A 21335-nucleotide genomic window follows, 5' to 3' on the forward strand; every position below is an offset into this window, starting at 1 on the left:
AGGACTCGTACTTCGTCCAGAGAAACTTCGTTCGACTCCCCGATTAACAAAACATACTGATGTGACTGCTGTCGGCAATTCTAACCGAAGATGCGCTATCAAGATGACGTTCGATCGCTCAATCGCTGAGCTCTAGGATACTTTGTGGATTCGTCGCTTGCATCGCAGATTATTTGGCTAACTCAGCTCATTTCTCCGCATCATCTGTCTCTGATGTTGCATCGTGCATAAGAAGATTGCAGGACGAGCAGAACCGAGGTGCGAACGCCACGGAAAGGTTCTCGATAAGAAGGAATTGATTGCCGTCGTGCCATCAAGGGCGGCGCCTCAATGGTATCATCGCCCTCACACTACGTGCGGTGATCGTGTGCTTGGGAAAGTTTCCAAGATGCGGGGTGCGAGACCTTACCACACTCAAGAAACCCAAGCGGTCGCATACTGTTGCCAAACTGTCATGGACCCATGCCGTTGGAAGTAGTTGCATGTCGTGGCGAACAGGGAGAGCAGGTCGATCTCTTCGTGTCGAGGTTCGGAGGAGGTCCGAGAACCACTCATTGCTGCGTAGATGCTGGCCCCGCCTCGGTCCTGCAAATGCTAACGTATCTGAGCCGTTAACTATTGACGGCAGGTCGGATGGCATTAGCGATAGCGTGTATAACGCATTTGAGGCACGTCCTGTGCAGTTTGTGGCGGAGATACTCTGTCAAGCTGTCATCACATTGTCCACGGGTGGTCTTCCAAGCACTTGGATTCCGCCGGTTTCAGTCTGCGCCCGTAGCTGCCTTCCTTGATCATGCGAATCAGATTTGCGGTCTACCTTTGCTTGTGAAAGTGTCACGGTGTGTCGACTGCCTCTTTGACCTGAATCGAGGCTGTCGGGGATACAGTGACAGAGTCTTCCTATCCTATTCGAAAATCGCAAAGTGGTGAGTAGCGGTTCGAAGCAAGTGTCTGAAAAGTCCAGGATGCGCAAAAGCACAGCGTGCTGCCTACTGTCCCTGGCTGTCCTCTCAGTTCCGTTGGTTGCAGGCGCACGCATCAGATGGCTGCTGGTTGAATTAGTGTCGCCGCTCCAGCGCAATGCTCCCGTTCTCCCATTATCTCGCGAGGCACGGCTTGTACAGAACAGCTAAGACATCTCGCGGGGGCATCCAGATAGGGGTTTGGTGAGCCGCTGCGGTGGAGAGGGATCCGGATTGGGAGAGCCAAAGACCGACAATCTGTCAGAGCTGCGCGACCAAAGCATTGCGCTCAGCACACGTCGAAAAAGTCCCAAGAGCTTTCGAGGTTTGTAGCCGTCTTAGGTCTCACGACAAGACCGCAGCCAGACAAATACCTGACTTTGAGTTCCGGCTTGAGGCACTCATGCAAGTCACAATGCGTTGCAAACCCTACACCTTGCTTCCTATTCGAGTTCATCTGGTTGAAAATCCCTCAGTGGTAGGATGGAAACGAGGGTTGGCCAGCGGCCACGATCGTGATCTATCCGGGGTTCTGCGCTTATGGGTGTCGAAAGGGAGCATCCTGCGGTGTAACAGTGGCACCGATCAACAACGTCGAAACTATACATTTTTCAGTGGGTTTGAATGAGAGCCACATCATTTTTTTTTGCTCTGAAGACGCTGGGCTACGTGCGAGGTACTCCGTATGTGCCGACCGACTTTCTGCCAGTGCTCGAAACCGAAAATGCCTCAAGTGGGAACTCGGAAAGGTGGTATTTCCATGTTGTTCGCGCAAAGCAGCCTTGCGCTCGGTCCGCATTTTGCGCCGAACAGCGATCCTTTTCACAGTCGCAGCCTCGATCTTGGCAACATCGATGGGTACCTGTAGTAGCGCGCTCCATATTAGAGAAAACGACGTGTGAGGGAAATTTCCACACAGATAAGCCTAGTTTTGGTGTCCACTGGCTACTGAAACACGCGCCTCAAGGCTTGACAGGTAGACGAGGACTACCACCGACGCGCCAGTATCCTTTTCCAGCAACCATTTGGGGACATGCTTTGCCAATAATTGTATGATCGCCAGTCAGTGCGCAATGCAAAGGCTTGTCGTACTAAAAGGGCTGGTGAACAGCAGCCTTGCCCAGGCCTTTGTGCGTCGTGACTCGTAAGACTCTCGTCGGGCGCAATCTCTGGCAATCTTCTGCTTATTGTTTACGATGGTCAAAAATGTCAACAATCATTACTTCGGCCTGAAGTGGATTGGCCAGGCTCAAAGCTTGGGGCAAGGGAAGAGCCTAAAGGCCCATAAGAGGGAAGCCGAGCTCCAATCTAGGGGCGCTGCCAATCCAGTTCTTGTACTGCAGCCAGCGCTTGTTCCTCGCCTGCCACTGCTAGCGGAAATTCACGCCTCAAGTCGTTAATCAAACTGTGGACCTCATCATTGTTTTGAATCTCGCACAAGCCAAAGGCCGTGTCGCGGCCCCAGTTCCCAGGCCAAAAGTGCAGGCTTATGGATCTGAGTCCTCAATCAAGCATTCGCACACTTGGACAAATAGGGCTTGACTCGTTGAACCAATCTTGCTGTGGAAGCGATGAATAATCGCCGAGTTAGGAACGGCCGGATAACAGTGGAATGGAGGTGCGCGTCCTCAGCTTCGGGACCTTGATGCACGAGGAGATCGATGACGGCAACTGGAATCTCCAAATGCAACTCTGGTGGGTGGCATTCTGCACTGTGCGCGAACGGCCTTTGAGCGCAGAAAGTGACGAGCGATGCAATAATGGAGTCATGGCTGTACGAGGCTAGGGCTGTTAAGTTCTACCGCCGAGCTGGGGACGACCATGTCGGAGAAAAGACTGAGCCTGGGGCCGGTGCGTAACAAAGTCTTCAAATGCTCAATTGGGTTTCTCACGCACATGTGTAAAAGGAAAACCCGCGTTACGCTGACTTACAGGCCGTACCGGGACTAAAGATTCAAATGACGGGCTGCCATAGATCGGTGGACAGCTAGCCGTTGCAAGCTTAGATGCAGTAGGCGCCCCATCTTGCTGCCGCCAATACCGCAGCTTCCTACTGCGCCAGTGACGAAGGGAAGGGAGCAGATGCGACACAATGAAGTCAGCGTGGACCTGGCGACCTTTCCGGACTTGGGCATGGTCCTCTGAACAAATGGGCATTTCTGCGTGGGAGGAAGCAACCGGCAACATGACGGGCTGTTTGAGCCTGTAAGCGACAGTTGAGACGCACGAACGTGCTCGACGTCCAGCCACATTCGTAACCTCTTCGGCCCAGGCTCATGATGATCATTGATCAGAGGCTTTGTTGATATATAACGGTGATGGTTTCAGAGGAGTATCAAATGATGGATGGCTAATGCAGGATTCTCTCACCGCCGAGCATGGCCGGATGGGTTCCATTGTCAAGAAATACTGTATATTGATGGCTGCAGGGATATCGACTCGGGACTTGGGGGTATGGAGAGGGCTCAGTAGTATTAGCTGGACTTGTCCACTGCGCAAAGAATGACACCATTATCTCGTGCAACGGTTTCGACCACGACTCGAAAAAATATTCGGGACAAGAGTACGGAGTACTGGTGTTGCGCAAGTTCCATATAGCTCTCTGAGGGTACCTACGCATGGCCGCCGTTCTCCCAGCAGAGAGATATAGCCCATCAAGTTCCCAATAACGAAGTGTCGTGTTGAGCGCATCCCTACGCATTTTATCGTGTACATGGACATCTTCTGCAATCCTCTTTGGAGGGAGCATGAGCCTGGGGTAGATCTGGATCAAACAAGCCCCCACCTCCGCCAGATGAAGAGCAACAAGATTGCAATCAGCTCAGGTAATCGTGCTGATCGATTGAAGAAGCGCAATCCTGCAACATGCAAAGCTTTCTCTTAATCCTGACTCATGGAAGCCCACGCGCGAGCATCCTGATAAAAAGATGGCACGTCCACGTCTACGGCCAATTTCAGCCTATTTCCTTCTTGAGATAAGCAACGATTTCTGTCATACATGACAGTAAAAGTGACAGTGTCGTGTAGACGGTAAGTGGTGAAGACGACAGCAAACACCATGCACCTTGGTCATTGAACCCGACGCGAGGCACCTTCGTTGACAGGGCCCACGTCATTGGCTTTACCCACCAGCGACAGCTCCAGAACTGAGCACCCCCAGCGTCCTGTGGGCGACTTCCGGGCGCATACTGCAGGCTGGCCCACAAGGAAACAATTCGCACAGACATACACAGTACGGAGTAGGCAGCCAAAACAAAACAAATCCATTTCGTCCTCACTTCGCGCGCCTGCGCGGCCGGCTACACTTGCGAGACTCGCAAAAATTCGTGGTACATCAGATTTGCTGATCATAGTGACAGCTGGGAGCTCGTAGCCCAAGCAGAGTGGAGTTTCTTTTCTTTTCTCGACTTCTTCGCCGGTCTGCCTCATCCAACCGGCCAATCTCAAACTCTCCTTTATCACCCGCACCCTTGCAACCATTCGGCAACTCCATCCTGACCCCGGCTGCATGTGGGCGTCACTCTTGAGGACCTAAACCCCTCTAAACTTTCTTTGCCTGCGCCGAATTTCCTGTCTGTGACAAAAGCCCTTCGTCAAGCTGCGATTCTCCGGTACGCCACACACCCGCCGTTACCGTCACATCCCTCATCCGTCTACCAGGCGCTTCGTGTCATTTTTGTCTTTCCTTATCAAATGGCTCACACGGCATCCTCGCTGAACCTCAACCCCAAGGAAAGCTTAAGCAGCCAATCCGGTGTCACTCTGAGCACCCTGTCCGAGCTATCGCAGCTCGACGGCTTGACGGATCGTTGGTGGAGCCTTGGTTCCCTGCAAGTCCTCCAGTCAACAACCTCATCCACTCGGACCTCTCGCGACAAAAGGTGAGTACGGAGTAGCAAGCTGCTGCTGCTCTCTTTTTGGCTCGCATGTTGTGAACTGCCCTTTTACCTTTTAAAGAGGGGTTCCGCGTCGAGCTCCGATCTCTTTGCTCTCTTTTCCCCTTCAGCTTGGTCTTCACGCCTGACCTTGTCGCCGTCGTCCTTTCTTCTTCTTCCGTCTTTTGTTTTCCTTTTCTGCATACTAACCTCTCCACTCAACACAGTCACCATGGCGGAAAAGGAGAATAAAGACCTCGAGAACGGTGATCCCAAGAGGGAGAGAATCTCGTTCGCCGACGGATGGGATCCCGATAAGGACGAGGGCGAGTATGCCAACCTCATCCGATACATTTCAACCTACCGAGATCGTCGCTTTTCCAAAGCTCCCTCCCAAGTCTCTGGCGATGACGTCGCCGACGCAAGTCAAAAGAAGAAGATTCCCTTTTACAAGAGATGGTTCTCGAGCGGCAGCGGCCCAGGCGAGCTCTTCGAGGTTCCTGAGGATTGGCTCAACACCGATATCAAAACTGGTCTGACCTCCGCCGAGGTCGAGGCGCGACGAAGAAAAACTGGCTGGAACGAACTGGCAACAGAGAAAGAGAACATGTTCCTCAAGTTCATCGGCTACTTCAGAGGCCCCATCCTTTATGGTATTTCTACTGCTCCCCTCTTGATATCTCTTTCATGCTGATGAGAAACCCAGTTATGGAACTTGCTGTCCTTCTCGCTGCTGGTCTGCGTGATTGGATTGATTTTGGTGTCATCATCGGTATCTTGATGCTTAACGCCATTGTCGGTTGGTATCAAGAAAAGCAAGCCGCCGATGTCGTCGCTAGCTTGAAAGGCGACATCGCCATGAAGGCTGAGGTCGTTCGTGATGGCCAACAGGTAGAGATCAAAGCTCGTGAGCTTGTTCCTGGTGATATTGTGAGTTTTCTCGTCTTTGCCCGCCAAATGGCTGCCGTTGGCTGACTTTCAGGCAGCTCATCCTTGAGGAAGGTTCCGTCGTTGCTGGCGAATGCCGGCTGATCTGCGACTATGACAACACAGCCGGCTTCGAAGAATACAAGGAGATGGTGAACGACCCAGAGGGCTACCACTCCAAGAATCACACCGACTCCGACGATGACGAGGAGCACCACATCGGCCACTCAATTGTCGCTACTGACCAGTCTGCTATTACTGGAGAGTCCCTGGCCGTCGACAAATACATGGGTGACATCTGCTACTACACCACTGGTTGCAAGCGAGGCAAGGCCTATTCTGTCGTCACCGAATCTGCTCGCGGCTCGTTCGTCGGCAAAACCGCGTCTCTTGTCCAAGGTGCTACTGACCAAGGCCACTTCAAGGCTGTCATGGACTCCATCGGCACGGCGCTGCTCGTGTTGGTCGTTTTCTGGATTCTCGCAGCATGGATTGGTGGCTTCTTCCATAACATCAAGATTGCGACGCCAGAGGAGAGCTCGGTCAACCTGCTGCACTACGCTCTTATCCTCTTGATCATTGGTGTCCCCGTCGGTTTGCCCGTCGTCACAACCACTACTTTGGCTGTCGGTGCTGCCTATCTCGCCAAGCAGAAGGCTATCGTCCAGAAGTTGACTGCCATCGAATCTCTGGCCGGTGTTGACGTTCTTTGCTCCGACAAGACTGGTACTTTGACCGCCAACCAACTGACCATCCGTGAGCCCTACGTCGCCGAGGGTGAGGATGTCAACTGGATGATGGCCTGCGCTGCCCTGGCTTCTTCGCATAACTTGAAGGCACTTGATCCTATCGACAAGATCACCATCTTGACCCTCAAGCGCTATCCTAAGGCCCGAGAGATCTTGCAACAAGGCTGGAAGACGGAGAAGTTCACGCCCTTCGACCCTGTCTCCAAGCGTATCACCACCATCTGCACTCTCAAGGGTGAGAAATGGTCATTCTGCAAGGGTGCGCCCAAGGCCGTTTTGTCGATCGCTGAGTGCGACGAAGCCACTGCCAAACATTACCGCGACACCGCAGCAGACTTCGCCCGACGTGGCTTCCGATCTCTCGGTGTTGCCTCGAAGCGCGGTGACGAGCCCTGGAAGGTCATCGGCATGCTGCCCATGTTCGACCCCCCTCGTGAAGATACCGCCCACACTATCCTCGAAGCTCAGAATCTCGGTCTTAGCGTTAAGATGTTGACTGGTGATGCCATCGCCATCGCTAAAGAGACCTGCAAACTCCTCGCTCTCGGCACCAAGGTCTACAATTCTCAGCGTTTGATCGCTGGTGGTGTCGCCGGCTCTGCTCAGTATGACCTGGTCGAGAAGGCTGATGGTTTTGCTGAGGTCTTCCCCGAGCACAAATACCAGGTCGTCGAGATGCTGCAACAGCGTGGCCACTTGACTGCCATGACTGGCGATGGTGTCAACGATGCCCCGTCCTTGAAGAAGTCCGACTGCGGTATCGCTGTCGAAGGTGCCACCGAGGCTGCCCAAGCCGCTGCCGATATCGTCTTCTTGGCTCCTGGTCTTAGCACGATCGTTGACGCTATCAAGGTCGCCCGTCAAATTTTCCAGAGAATGAAGGCGTACGTGCAATATCGTATTGCTCTTTGCTTGCACCTGGAAATCTACCTGACCACCTCCATGATCATCATCAACGAAACCATCCGAACCGATCTGATCGTCTTTATCGCCTTGTTCGCTGATTTGGCCACCATTGCCGTCGCTTACGACAATGCTCACTACGAACAACGACCCGTCGAATGGCAATTGCCCAAGATTTGGGTCATCTCAGTCTTCCTCGGTTTGCTCTTGGCCATTTCGACCTGGATCATGCGTGGCTCTTTCTACCGATCAGACGGTGGCCTTGTCCAGAACTTCGGTAACGTTCAGCTCATGCTTTTCCTCCAAGTCTCACTGGTTGAGAACTGGCTCATCTTCGTCACCCGCGGAGGACAAACCTGGCCATCATGGAAGCTTGTTGGCGCCATTCTCGCGGTCGATGCCATCTCCACGCTCTTCTGCGTGTTCGGTTGGCTCGCTGGCAGCCGAGACGAACTTTTCACCACCCCTTACGATGCGTTCACCGAGGAACACTACAGCCGCGAGACTTCCATTGTCACCGTCGTCGTTATCTGGGGTTACTCGCTTGGTGTCACTATCGTTGTTGCTATCGTCTACTACATTCTGACCAGCCTGAAATGGATTGACAACCTCGGTCGTGCTACCCGCAGCCACGCCGACACCACCATGGAGAACATCCTCGGCCACCTCAGCCGCGTTGCTCTTGAGCACGAGACGGATGTGCACGGCAAGTCGAAATGGGTGTTGGGCTCGAAGGCCACGGGAGAGGAAGAAGGTACGTTGTCTTGATCCCTCTTGTTCGAGGCCCGTTGCTAACTATGACTGCAGAGGAATAGATGGAGATTGATCGACCGGTGGAGATATGAAGATAATTTGCGCGTGGCACCGAGCAAGACAGGGGAGGATGCTGGTGCCCGCATGCACAGAAAATTATCTTCTCTAATTTCATAATCTTGTGCTGATGAGTTCGCTGCAAGCTACAAACGGGTCGTGTGTGTCTGTTGTGAATGGATCACCAAGGGGAGAATGGGCATCTTTCGCAACTGGACAGAGCAGAACTTACTCGTGTACGCGTTTTGCACCACCACACCCACACGCCGCACAAGGGACATTGAACACAGATCAGAAGGGAAAAAAGAAAACAAACCTGGAAAACTCAAACCCTGTGTTCCTGGTACCGATTTGTCTGTTCTTGCCTGTTCTTCAATTGTTGCTCTGCTTTGTAGCTGCTTCGGGCTTGCTGGTCCCAGGTCACCTGAAATTACTAGTCAATAGTTTTTCGTATGTCCATACAGAAACGGATAATGAGACCAGACAATCGTTTCGTTGATACAGTAGTGTGCTACAATGCTATGCTCCATCGACAAGTTGTGCGTGTCGGCTCTATGTGTATGGCCTACTAGATTGGTTGGCCGCAACAACAGAGAGAGTAGACACCACAGCAGCAGGAAGGTCAACGTCTCGCGAGATCTCCAGAATCACACGGTGATACGCGGATACTCTCGAGCGCGGCATTGACATCCTACGTAGATGCGCACAGAGCAGTCCAATCAAGTCAGCCTCCTTCGTGCTGAACTGCGTGTGGATTGACACGCGGACTGATATGCAAAGTAGACAGCTTGCACCACTCTGTATGCAGCCTTGCTTCCCCGGGACTGTTCGGCGATGAACATCCACCAGACAACAGCGCTTCTCACTCTGTATGAAACGAGTGGTCCAAAGCAAGGGGAGGCGAGACCGCTTGGCAGCCTTGCGAGCCTGGTCTCCCAGGCCCGTAGCGCTAAGTGTTCGGCTGCCGGAGAAGGGGCCGATGCCGTTTGATCGTCCCTTCGTTAAGGCGCCCTTCCGCTCTTCCCCAGCTTCCGCCTTTGACCGTCCAGGAACGGAGCTGACTGGTGGATCCCTGTGCCCCTGTGCGTGGGCTTGGCACTGCAAGGCCAGCTTTCCCGCCACCGGTTCCTGCGTTCTGACACAACGGGGCGGCGCGAGCAAGGGCCTGGCGAGAAGCCCGGAATCAGACTCCAATAGGATGTGTTGTGGTGGGTTGGGATTTGTTGTTTGATGGGACCGCTTCCGGATTGAACAGTCCAGATACTCCGTACATATGCCAGATACTATGCAACAACCGGAGGAGGATTCGGGCTCAATCGCAGGCGGAGGCGGAGTGTCCAGCCCCGTCGCGGTGTGAGCCTCGAGCGTGTCGAGGAGGTGCTTCGGATGTTGTCAGGAGCCCAACATCAGGAATTATATTGGTGGTGATTGTCAGCTTGTGACGCATATGTTGGATTGTAGCCTGCGGATTTGTGTGTCCATTCTCGGCAGATGGGACTGTCTTGGTGGTGCCAGAATATCAATGGCGGTGGTGTGGAAGAGCTCGGATGGGGACAGGGATAGCGGTAGCGACAACGACACCGATCAACGTGTACAGGAAACCTCGGGCTGAGATCGCGGCTCCTTCGGCATCAATTGACGAGGGTATTGTTCGGCCGCAGGTTCCATAAGCACGCTAAAAGCCAGATACTCAAGTCCCTCCGAAGAGTCGAAACCCCGCTCAGTTTCCCTAAAGTTAATCTTTTCGTATTCGCCGCCCGGGCCCTGACTTGAGGCTACACCTTGCTCGATCACCTTAGGTTGTCACGAGCATCGCTCAGCTGGAACATCCAATGTGAAAGCAAGCGAGCGACACGGTGCTAGAGCAGGATTTGGAATCTGGTGAATCTTGGCCCTATACGAGTGGGACGGAACCTCCCGAGTGAGGAGTACAGGATGCTCCATCGGTGAGCAGGCGGACGATATGGCGACATGCTTTCGCCGAGACGGTCTGACGGATTTCGGAACCAGGGTTTGTCTCCACCTTCACGAGATAGAGAGCAACAGGGATGGCTGGTATGGACTTGCAGCCTCGCCGCTGTGGTATTCGAAACTGAGGTGCTAGGTAGGCCTCAAACACCAGTACCGAAGAATCCGTGCAGACCGACTGGGGAGAGCGACTCTCACCGTCAGAAGGAGGGCAATGAGATGTGGCAGACACGTAAAAGCTTCCGCTGGAGACCATCGCTAATGTCCTCGGTTGCTTTTTGTGCTCGCCGTCTTTTCCCGTCCTTCTGATAGCTGGCTTTGCGAGCGATATGTACGCCGTGAAGAACGCAGAGTCGAAGCTCCAGAGGGATCGGAGCTGAGGGTAGGAAAAGGTTTCATGAGTCTGTGCGTCAAGAAAGGTCAGGGGCAGATTGAGCACGGGGATCAAGATATTGTGAGTCCGAGGTCATCTCGCAGATCGACCATGTCTTCCGCTGTGCAAACAATCAGAGATCCATGGCGAGCCCTGCAGAGAGAGTGGTAGCCCACCAGAGACCTGGACTAGGGTTCCTCGTCCCCACCAAGCCATACAAGTATGTGGCTCCTTCAGTGACGCGTGAAGGATAAGTGAAGGACAAGTGAAGAATAAATGACTCACTTACTGGATTTTCCCTTACTCATAAAGTCACTCGAACTGGAGTGATTTATATCCAACCCGCAGGATGTGACCCTATAATTCCGCAGAGAATTCAAGCTTCCGACATGGTGTAATGGTCAACATCACGGTCTCTCACACCGTAGCTCCTGGTTCGATTCCTGGTGTCGGAATTCTTTGCTTTTTTTGGACAGAGTCTCTGAGATGTCTTCGAAACATATCTGGTTTCTGTCCCTTCATTTTGCCTGTGTACATTCCGAGTTCTGCATGAGGCGTGACTACGCAATGGAGGTCAATGTCGATGGTGGGCAAGACATAGTGGGTGGGTGCGGTGCGGTGCGGTGAGACTGTCGGGCGGCGCATGGGAGAAGCTCTTGATCGTGGCACATATTTTGACATGGCACACCGTACAGGTGCCAGTTTAGCTTCTCTGTCAGTGGTATACGAGAGGAACAGGCTCGAATGGCTCTGCGAATCGTTCAAACCATCAGGAAAGGAACTTAGCCTCGACTTTTCGAACTACACCAGGACATTCTCACTTTGGCGAGCCCGAAAGCATGGCAACGTCCAAGTCATCCCTTTCTGCTGCAGCACCCTCGCGTCAGCCAGACGCCCAGCAGGTTCTGCCTTCTTCTGATGACTTCCGTCTGCGAGTTGCAGCCTTCAGGCATCCGAGCATTCCTGAGTATGAGGATGGGTTATGGCGCAGTCAGTACAAAGCGTGCATAACGACAAAAATCGATGTGACGATTTCTCCCTCAGGCATAGCTAACAGGACGATTGAAACGGTCTGTACAGGGTTTCTGCCAACACACTCAGGGGCTGAGGTTGCATTAGGCGCTGCAAGGTCTCGAAGGTGGTCACCATAGCGTGCGGACCTTGCCCAGGGAGGCTGCCACTCAAGACACCACAATGATGCGGCACGTCAAAGTGACTTCTTCCGGGACAACACCTTTAGCTCCGGAGCTGGGAGGCCCAACCTCTGACCCTAAGCAACCTGTGATCAGCCAGCACATTAATAGCTATCCAGGATTGAGCAGCGTCATCTCAACCTGTCCTCGTTAGGGTACTGGAAGTACAATGTGTCTTCCGTGCTTCGTTGATAGATCCTCAAGGACTGCTTCTAGCCTGATTCCGGAGTAGTTGGCACAGCCTTTTGCCTCGCTCCGGGCCCAGACAGCTGATCCAACTACCCCTACGCGTCGCAAGGAACAGTCGAGGACTCCGTATGCCGATGGGAAGTAGTGGACCCATGATAAACAATACAGCCACATTGTAGTCTTTGCGGAGATGGAACTCCAGGCCACTCATGCAGCGCTCGATTCGTGGCGCGGCTTGTCCTTCCTGCAAGCCGATCTGCATCCCGTCGTTTTGTGTAGGCCAAAATGAGATTGAGGCAGCTGACGGGCCGCTCCTACTCATCCAACCTGCTTGTATTTCATCAAGGCATGAGCTAGGGGTCTCAGGGCTGACGATTGAGCGCTAGTACACCGGTTTGACAGCCTGACAGGGTCACTCGCTACCTAGCAGTAAAGGCAGCTAACGGCCGGTTCTCGTGGTCTTGCTGTAGTTCGAGCTTCTCACCGCTCTTCTTCATCCTGGTGACTGGAAGCCAAGGACATTTCTAGCCGCAGCCTTATCTTAATCCCTGGTGACAACGTAATCGGGGTAGCATCACTCTGAGAAACCAACCATAGAGTGCAGGAGTGGCGGCATCTGAAGCCTGTTGAAACGGGCTAGGCGCTTAGCCACCTGCGGCCATGGGAGCGGCCATGGTTAAGCGGGGGCAATGTTGTAAGGGCGAACTCTCAGAATGATTTGCAGACTGAGACAAGGTACTCTGTGTGAGAGCTCGGGAGACGCCTTGCACCGGGGAGAGGGTTGTCCCCGCCTGATAAGGCTGAATCAGGCCAAGCCTGTTTTGCGGCGACCTGGACCGTTTTGCGGTGAGTTGGAGCCATGAAAGAGCCCGCGGAGCAAGCAGCTTCTCCAGCTTGTAAGCCAGCAGTTTAGGCTCGACCTCGTAGGCAAAGTCTGCCCTATCGACCGGTGAGACGTCGCGAGCAGTGCCCATCCACAGGCATCAAAAGTTCTACCAAGCCACTGAATGCGACTTCATGTCATGGTTGCAGTGAGCCGTATGTGGATCGTTTTGTTTGATTGATCAAGGCGTAAGTGCACCGAAATTCGTCACACAGCGCATGCCTAGTGTCCCGGAAGACCGGCTGCTGCGTTCCGTGTAGCCTGAGATAGTGCATCCCGAAATCCTGGGACACCTTGGTCCCTTCCGTGCATCGGGTTGTCTACGTGATTTCTGCTCGTATCCACCAGAGAAGGGGTCGAAATCATCGTTCCACACTCCCCCAAATGGTTCGTGCACCTCTCGAGCCTTGCATATGGCGTACTCGCTCGGGAAGGAGGCCTCATCTTTCACGACACGCTATGGCGTCTGGAAATTCTCAAAGAGCAACGCGTTGCAAGCCTCTTGCCACAGCGAATCCGGTGTGCTGTCGTGCATGATGATGTTGTTCGAAGCTGCGGATTGTAGGACAATTCACCTTGGAGCGTTCTCGAAGTAGTGGCTGTCGCAGAAGTAGAAGCGTCGTCAACCCCTGAGCATCCGAGCTTCGTTTCATTGTTCCCTTGGTTGATCATCGGACACATGGCAGCCTGTTCTTTTATCGCAATGGAGCGGTGAGTAGAATTGCATCAAGAAGGGGGAGGTTGGGGTTCTGATTTCCCAGATAGCTCTTAGATATGTCCCTCGCCAAACACATATTAGCCGTATGATGAGGACCAAATGTTGTAGAGCCTATATTCCCATCGTCCCACCCCGACACCTGGGACACATAGACTTAGCCACTTTCAAGGATGGCAGAACTCTTTAAGGCGGTCATGGCTCGTTCCGGAGACGATACAGAGCAAAACGATCATGACGAAATTGACGAAGAAAGAGGCGCGAAAGATAACGGCACAGATGGATGCTCTCATCGTGCGTAAAAGTCGACCCAATCTTGGTTGTTGCGGACTGACCAGCATCAATAGGATGTTCCAAGAGTGATTCGGAAGAGCAAAGTGTTGACGCCAACACTCCGCAGACAAAGCATTGCGACGACGATACCGGGAGTGACGGAGCACACCACGGACAGTCGCACTACCACCCTCGAGCGGGAGATGAAGAACGTGTTAGTCAATGCTTTCCAGCCGGAATGGCAACCCCCCCTGTTGTTGGGTCACTGCACGGTGCAAGCTCTCAGGCGTCTCTGTCTTTTGGTCCACCGGAGGACGAGAGCACCGATACGAGTGAAAAGAGAGAGCCTCGTGAACCCGAGTCTGGCTCCATGGAGGAGCCACAGCTTCTTTCTGTTCACGGGAGGAATCTCAAACGCAAGGCATCGCAAGAGCTGCATGGTCGCCGGTCAAAATGATTGAACGTCTTCATTCAGGAACGTGAATGGAGGCTTCGACTGCACATCAGTTAGTGTTGCTCTTGCACGGTGTTTTGTCAGCATTATTGCTTTGGGAAGAGGTAATCAGAGAGAAGATTGACTCAGCAGTTGTGGGTGGTCGTGCTGAAGCGATCATCAAGCAAGCCGAGACTGCTGCCAGCGCCCAAATCAGGCTAAGGATGATAAAGGAGCTCATCACAAAACATATTTCATAGACAAAAGTATTGCTGACATACTCAATTGAACATCTGAACTGCAAATGACATGATGTCGTGCGCTCATTTCCCGATGAGGAACAGGACAGCGAGCAGCTCAGGTTCATAGTTGTTTTTGGCATTGCCGACGCGATGAAGGCATCATGACTCGCGCTGCCCTAGGACTGGCCACAAAAATTCCTTCTCTGCTGCATTCAACACTGACTGGGACTCTGGCTGTTCGTCGTATACCAGGGCATCGACATTTTGATGGTTCGTCGAAGGTTCGTCGTAGAATCGGTGCTTCCTAGAGTTTCGAGTGACGGAGGAGCCACGGCCAGCCTCCATGTCCATCCGCGTTTCGTCCTTTTCTCTGGCTGCTCTTCTTTCGTTTAGCAAGCGTTGAATCTCTGAATGACGGAACATCTTGATCTGTTCATCAGTCAAAGTTCTCTTGGCCCCGTCGTCGTAGTAGCCGAGGCCGTCATGGTCAATGTCTGGGAGCTGGTCGGGTTCACTTTGCGCTTCGACTTGGTGTTGGGTCGTAGTCAATTGGGGAATCGGTTGACCCGGGAAATGGGCAGCGTGAAAAGCCCTCAGTTGAGCTATGTCCTCTTGCCGCATCATGGCGGACAAGGCCGATGTGTGTTGATGACCGCAGAGGCTGTGATGGGCAGTTCAGCGAATACCTTATCGGGTACTCGGGCGTATGCAATTGCATAGGCCAATCATGAGAGGATCAAGATGTGGCACACAGTGGGCGAACTTGAAATTGCCTGGAAAGGACAAAGCGAGCACCGCCAAGCCATTCAGAGACTAACCCGCTTCGGCGTATTGCTACTACGTGCTAACTATCTGATCACTAAACAGAGGAGCTGCTCGCCCAAAAGAAGACGAAATGGATCATCAACCTGCATGAACCTGAGAGCAACCCGATACTGACATGGCATCCCGAGCATTGTCACTCCTCATCTGATTGGCTTGTTGGCACAACGTTCGGGCACTGGGCGGTCTCGTCATGTCGTGCCGTGAAATGACACGAACCCAACCCACGGAATATCGCAGAACACTGACAAATGGCTTTAGATTTGTAACGTAACGAAGCTTCATCGGGTGAGGAGATTACTATAGAGGCAGCCTTCGATGATCTGGGCTACTTCCGATGCAAGAGACGTGGGACCCGCGCGCGATTAAGAGGAACAAGCATGAAAGATATATATACTCAAGCCTCTTCCTCGCCGTTCGCTATCCCACAAGTCACAACAGCAACAGTTGACAGGAAACTGAGTGTCCAACTAACAGACTTTATAACACCGCTTTAAGATTCTTCACATTCTGCCTAGCTCTTGCAATGGCTGGCGAACTCGTCCTTTTGACTGGTGGTTCAGGTCACGTCGGGTACCGGACATTGATAGAAGCGCTGAGCAAAGGCTACAAGGTGCGAGCCGCGGTCCGATCTGAAAGCAAGATTGCGGAGATCAAGGCTGCCAAACCAACCCAACCATACCTCGAGCAGCTTACCTTTACCATTGTGCCGAATATAGAAAATGACGGTGCTTTCGACGAGGCCGTACAGGGTGTCGACTACATTGTGCACGTTGCCTCTCCTTTGGCGAGACCTAGTGACAACGACGAGGCCAACATTATCCAGCCCGCTATCCGGGGCACACTCAGCATTCTCTACTCGGCCTTGAAACAACCTTCCGTGAAACGAGTAGTCATCACATCTTCGATTGTCGCAGTAAACCCCGACTCGCCAACGGGGCCTTTCACCGCCGACAACGTCGAGCCAGACCCGCATGGACCCTATCCTCACGTCTTTGCAGCATATGCTGCCAGCAAGAAACTCGCTTATAACCGCACCCGAGAATTCATTGCCAAGGAAAAGCCACAATTCACAGTGGTCAACATCATGCCAAGCTTTGTCCTCGGGCCAAATGAGCTGGCAACTACCACAGATGCCGTCCTGTCTGGTTCGAATGGTGCTGCTCTAGGTGTTCTCTTCGGGGTCAAGAACCCCAACGGAATGCCAGCTGTCACTGTTCACGTCGACGATGTCGCTTTCTTGCATATCGCCGCGTTAGAACCCAAGGTGCAGGGCAACAGAAACTTCGGCGCCAACTCCGATGTCAACGGCATCAAATGGGATGAAGCCATTGATATCGTGAAGAAACATTTCCCTACGGAAGTGGGGAAAGGGGTGTTCCCTCTTGGCGGAAGCCAAGTGTCGCTGCCTTTTCCATTTGACGCGAGCGAGAGCGAGAAATTCTTCGGTTTCAAGTTCAAGGATTTCGAGACGCAGATTGTGGATATCGCGGGCTATTATGCGAAGGTGGCTGCTGGCAAGGCGGAACTATGAGCAGCATGCCCTTAGGTCAAAGCTGCAACATGATTACAAGTGAGCGTAGAGTGGCAGAGTGCAGGGCTGAATTAAGTCATTCCGATACGCTTATCTTCGTCTCCATCCTCGCTCGACTCACTTGAGCTTCGACTTATCGCAGATTGTTCAGTCGACGCCAATGTGAGGAGACCCAATGGCGTAGAATGGGCCAAAGGACCTACGGTGGATCTTAGTCTCAACGACTGGCATGGCTCAGGTTTACAAGAAACCTCTCACAGCCCTCTGAATTCAGGGCACCACACTCCTTGTATTGACGTATGCGTAGCCATCTCATATCTCAGTGTAGCAAAATCAACTCCCGGTCCCGGTGCTACTAGCAGTGCCAGACTCTTGATAACCCGTCTACAGCTAATTGCTTGTGGGACGGACTGCCACCGCGGACAACCCCTCCGCATCAATCAATGGTGACGCAGTGTCTCCTCTGACATCATTCGTCAACAGCTGGATTTCGAGGAGAATCGCAGCACTGAAGCCCACCTGCAAAGATCTGAAAGGAGTGATGTTGTCAATCTCGCTTATCTGAGGACAGTAGTGACTTGCTTCCTCTTTTCATCTCTTCACCACCACTTTCGCTCTACTCTCCTCACAAATGAGTTCCTCAAACTCACAAGGCCCAGCTTCCGAAGTCAAGATGTCGGCAGCCGCGCGTGCAATGCTAGGCAAGGTCCGCAAAATCGTGCCCCCTATGCTGGAGAAATTCCACAAGGGCCAGCTCGGTCGGGTCGCCGTCATTGGTGGCAGTGCGGACTATACAGGTGCCCCGTACTTCTCGGCCATGGCTTCAGCGCGATTGGGGTGTGATCTATCCTACGTCTTCTGCGAACCGTCCGCTGCACCAACAATCAAGTCATATTCGCCCAACCTGATGGTGTCACCGATCCTCAGGTCCACCGTGTCAATATCTCAGGCGCAGAAAGAGAAAGAACCGTCGGGAGAAGAGTTGGCGCAGCCAATTCTGGATATGCTACCCAGGTTGCATGTGCTGGTCATTGGACCTGGGCTGGGCAGAGACATCGTCACCCAGAAGCAAGTGAAAGCTGTGATAAAGGCCGCGAAAGAACATAACCCACCCATCCCTATGGTACTGGACGCAGATGCTCTCTGGATTGTCCAGACAGATCCCGATCTCATCAAAGGCCACAAAGAATGCATTCTCACCCCGAACGTGGTTGAGTTCGGTCGCTTGGCGAAGTCGGTTGGCCTGGACCAAAGCGGAGATCCGGAGAAGGCGTGTCTGGAGCTCTCTAAGATCTTGGGAGGGGTCTGCATCATCCAGAAAGGCCCTGTCGACTACATCTCTCAGGGTGTCGACACGACCGTGTCTGAGTTCGAAGGTGGGTTGAAGCGAGCTGGTGGTCAGGGTGATACCTTGACCGGTTCCTTGGGGACGTTGCTTGCATGGCGGGAGGTGTATCATGAGAAGTTGTGGGATATCGGCGAGGAGATGAGTCGAGCTGAGACGTTGTTGATCGCGGCGTTCGGTGGAAGCGCGATCACCAGAGAGTGCTCGAGGAGAGCATTCGCAACGAAACAAAGAAGTCTGCAAGCAAGTGACCTGACTGAGCAAGTACATGAGTCGTTCCTGACCCTCATCGGCGAGACAACACCAGGGTTGAAGCAGAACCTGTGAAAATCGCCCGACTGTTCCTTGGGGTTGGTGAAGCTTGAAATACCTTGGAGCGACGTTGTTGAGCGAAGAGAGGTCTGAAATGCACCAAGGAGCTGTATTGAATGAGACAACATGAAGCGACGACACCAGAACGAAGAAGTCTTTTCGTACGATAATCAGTTCCCTTGTACCCGCGTCCATTACTACTTGTGGACTTTCGTAATATGTACACTGCCAATGCCACAGAAAACTAAGCCTTCGAAGAGTCGAATCCCTCGAAGGGCATGTCGTAGACAGAGCCCTTCTGCTTCTGTAATCTAGCTATTCTCTCTTCCTCGCTCTTCTTGTGATCCTCTTCATAGTGTTTCGCCAATGCTGAGAGGTCGGCCGTACCATGGCCGGCGGACACGTTCCACGGCGAGCCGAAGTTAAACATCCTATACCGCGCGGATTAGTCACTCTGGGAGAAGAAGCTCATAACTGGGTATTCGTACTCCTGCATGCGCAGAGGCGGACCCGCTGCATTAGTGGGTGTCGCAGCGAACAATTGCCTGTCCGCAGCAGCCTGTTCCATCATTGTCGTATGTAGAGCATCTTTCCGCAGCTGCACTTCCCTTCCCGCATCGTATCGCTGCACGAGTCGGGTGATGGCGTTATCGCTCGGTGAGCTGGCAACCGAATAGACGACGTAGAAGAGTGGTATCGTGGCTAGGGCAAAGTAAAAGCCTTTCTGTTCACCCGAGTGTCAGCTAATTCGGTCCCAAAAGCCCTCGCATATCTCTGCTCACGCCGAAGCCTTCTTGTCCTGACCCGCCTGCAACGTGCAAGGCGCTCTCCCCAGAATGATGTGCATCTCCATGGCCGTGTCCAGCTTCGTGTCCTGCAAATCTGCGTGGCGGCTGTCGAATCGAGTGTCTCAGGGGTCGGCCTGCAGCTCTCGCCCCTCTTAAGACGAACGACATGGTTGTATATGCTGCAACAGCAGATTGCTCGAGATATGAGCTGCAAGGTACGTTGTGAGGTCCAGTACAATTGACCCGGAGCCGGACCAGATATGCCAAGGGTTGGGAAATCCGCTCGCGACTCAACCCCTTTGGGCAGGAGGGTGACGCCGCCCTGTGCTCGCCCCGGGCTCGCGCGAGCTGGGTGGGCGATCACCCTTGACCCACCAGTGCGCGTACTACATAACGGTTGACGTAGTGTTGTTCACGACTTTGGCTGCGACTCTCTTGCATTGCAGTCTCATTAATTCCAACAGTTCCCAGCGTGATATCAGCATAAGTCGCTTGTATCAATTCCCCATAGCGATCACGAGTAGCAGTATCTGTTCATAGCAAGAATGTCGCGAGTTTGGACCAATGTTTCTCTCTTGAGCAAGGTTGTGTACGTTAGCGGTCTAGGTCCAATATAATCAATCCTCCTGTCACTCCTCCTCCTGTTCGCGAGTCTATTCAGCTGCACAACGTCGAATCCACGTTCGACGTCGCTATATATAGACCGACAGACTCTAGAGACCCGCATCATTGGGCGATACACATAATCTCCCCTACTCGCCGTAGCACTCTGCACCAAGTGCACGATAAGATCGGCGGCAGAGGCTACTATGTGGCCAACGAACGCTGGGGCGTGCGGCCGAGTCACGCACGACTGTATCGAATGCGCATTCGTGTTGGCCATATTCGGTCATTTTATATCCGCAGAATTCGTCGGCTCATACAGAGTTGGGCTGTAAACAACGTGTCCGCGCGCTGGAACTGCCAGCGTTGGGTCATTGAGATAGGCTGGTGGTTGAGAAATTGCGGCATTTTGGTTGTAAGGAGGCGGCCACTTCGTCGACTTCTGAGGCTCAGAGAATATTAGCAGTAAGCTGTGCTTGAGCTTGGTTGGCTGTATTATTATCTCTTGGCCTCATTAGACAAGCAGAAGGTCGATGGTCGATTCGACGTGTATTATTTCATCATCAGAGATTCCCATATTTCGCATGGTGAGATTCAGGAATTCCACAATGTCGTCCACACCTTGAGGCTCGTTCACCCAATGACCCCCATCCGCGTACTCGTGTAACTGAGCGTTCAATTGTAAGGAACGCACTAGGACATCCCACATTCGCCTTCCATTCTTCATGGGTACAGTGTCATCATCGATTGAGTGGCCGAGAAAGATGGGAGTAGACCGGAGGAACGGCGATGATGGTTCTTCTGGGGAATGCTGACCGAAGTAAATCCTCTGAACTGCATTGGAAAGCTGCTCGTCATTGGCGCTAGATGCTTTAAGATCTTCGACAAGGTTAGCGAAAGGCATCCAGCTACATAGGCCAATTAGGCCAGCAAACCCTTGGCCGTTTGCGAAGAAGGTAGACAACGCTGTCGCAAATCCCTGGCTGATACCTCCTAAAAAGATGTTTTGTCGAGGCACATGAAATTCTTCGGCTCTTATCACCTCCAGCAGGGCGGTAACACTTTGTTTTAATCCATCCATTTGGATGTCGACTTGCTCCTCAGGATCTTCAACTGACCATATATCGAACCATTGCGATATCCTGGTATCGAAGCGTTTCGAGTAAAGAGCTGGTGCTGTGGGAAACACCCATCTGATACCTGGAAACAGATCTGGAAGGGTGCGTGGTCTCCCAGCAGGCTCGGATGCCTCGCTCTCGAAGAACTCGTCCGCAAACTCTTGGGCGTCACTGTCTCGGCCGTGGAGGAATATGACTGTGTGAGTGTGTTTGCTGGTCTCTCTTTGAGTAACGATAGACATGTTGGCGGGATGAGTGGGAGTACAGTCGTGATGGATATAGTTATTGTTGAGTAGATATGGATTGAAGAGGAGAAAA

General features: G+C 52.8%; 6 protein-coding genes across 6 annotated transcripts; 3 read left to right on the forward strand and 3 right to left on the reverse strand.

Moving 5' to 3' along the window:
• Positions 1 to 5069: 5069 nt before the first annotated feature.
• Positions 5070 to 8184, forward strand: A1O7_07486 (H+-transporting ATPase; the record flags this gene model as incomplete). Its single annotated transcript, XM_007761486.1, has 3 exons — positions 5070 to 5490; positions 5544 to 5767; positions 5824 to 8184. 3 exons carry the CDS (start codon positions 5070 to 5072, stop codon positions 8182 to 8184), a joined length of 3006 nt encoding a protein of 1001 aa, XP_007759676.1.
• A 6470-nt stretch (positions 8185 to 14654) lies between these two features.
• Positions 14655 to 15119, reverse strand: A1O7_07488 (uncharacterized protein; the record flags this gene model as incomplete). Its single annotated transcript, XM_007761487.1, has 1 exon — positions 14655 to 15119. One exon carries the CDS (start codon positions 15117 to 15119, stop codon positions 14655 to 14657), a length of 465 nt encoding a protein of 154 aa, XP_007759677.1.
• Positions 15120 to 15843: 724 nt separating this feature from the next.
• Positions 15844 to 16851, forward strand: A1O7_07489 (uncharacterized protein; the record flags this gene model as incomplete). Its single annotated transcript, XM_007761488.1, has 1 exon — positions 15844 to 16851. One exon carries the CDS (start codon positions 15844 to 15846, stop codon positions 16849 to 16851), a length of 1008 nt encoding a protein of 335 aa, XP_007759678.1.
• Positions 16852 to 17524: 673 nt separating this feature from the next.
• Positions 17525 to 18523, forward strand: A1O7_07490 (YjeF; the record flags this gene model as incomplete). Its single annotated transcript, XM_007761489.1, has 1 exon — positions 17525 to 18523. The coding sequence occupies one exon, from the start codon at positions 17525 to 17527 to the stop codon at positions 18521 to 18523; it is 999 nt and encodes a 332-aa protein (XP_007759679.1).
• Positions 18524 to 18752: 229 nt separating this feature from the next.
• On the reverse strand, positions 18753 to 19464 carry A1O7_07491 (uncharacterized protein; the record flags this gene model as incomplete). The annotated part of the gene is made up of 3 exons (XM_007761490.1): positions 18753 to 18939; positions 18997 to 19232; positions 19291 to 19464. The coding sequence occupies 3 exons, from the start codon at positions 19462 to 19464 to the stop codon at positions 18753 to 18755; spliced, it is 597 nt and encodes a 198-aa protein (XP_007759680.1).
• Positions 19465 to 20413: 949 nt separating this feature from the next.
• On the reverse strand, positions 20414 to 21259 carry A1O7_07492 (uncharacterized protein; the record flags this gene model as incomplete). Its single annotated transcript, XM_007761491.1, has 1 exon — positions 20414 to 21259. The coding sequence occupies one exon, from the start codon at positions 21257 to 21259 to the stop codon at positions 20414 to 20416; it is 846 nt and encodes a 281-aa protein (XP_007759681.1).
• Between the last annotated feature and the right edge of the window lie 76 nt (positions 21260 to 21335).

Source organism: Cladophialophora yegresii (assembly GCF_000585515.1).
Source record: "Cladophialophora yegresii CBS 114405 chromosome Unknown aczIN-supercont1.5, whole genome shotgun sequence".
Lineage (NCBI taxonomy): Eukaryota > Fungi > Ascomycota > Eurotiomycetes > Chaetothyriales > Herpotrichiellaceae > Cladophialophora > Cladophialophora yegresii.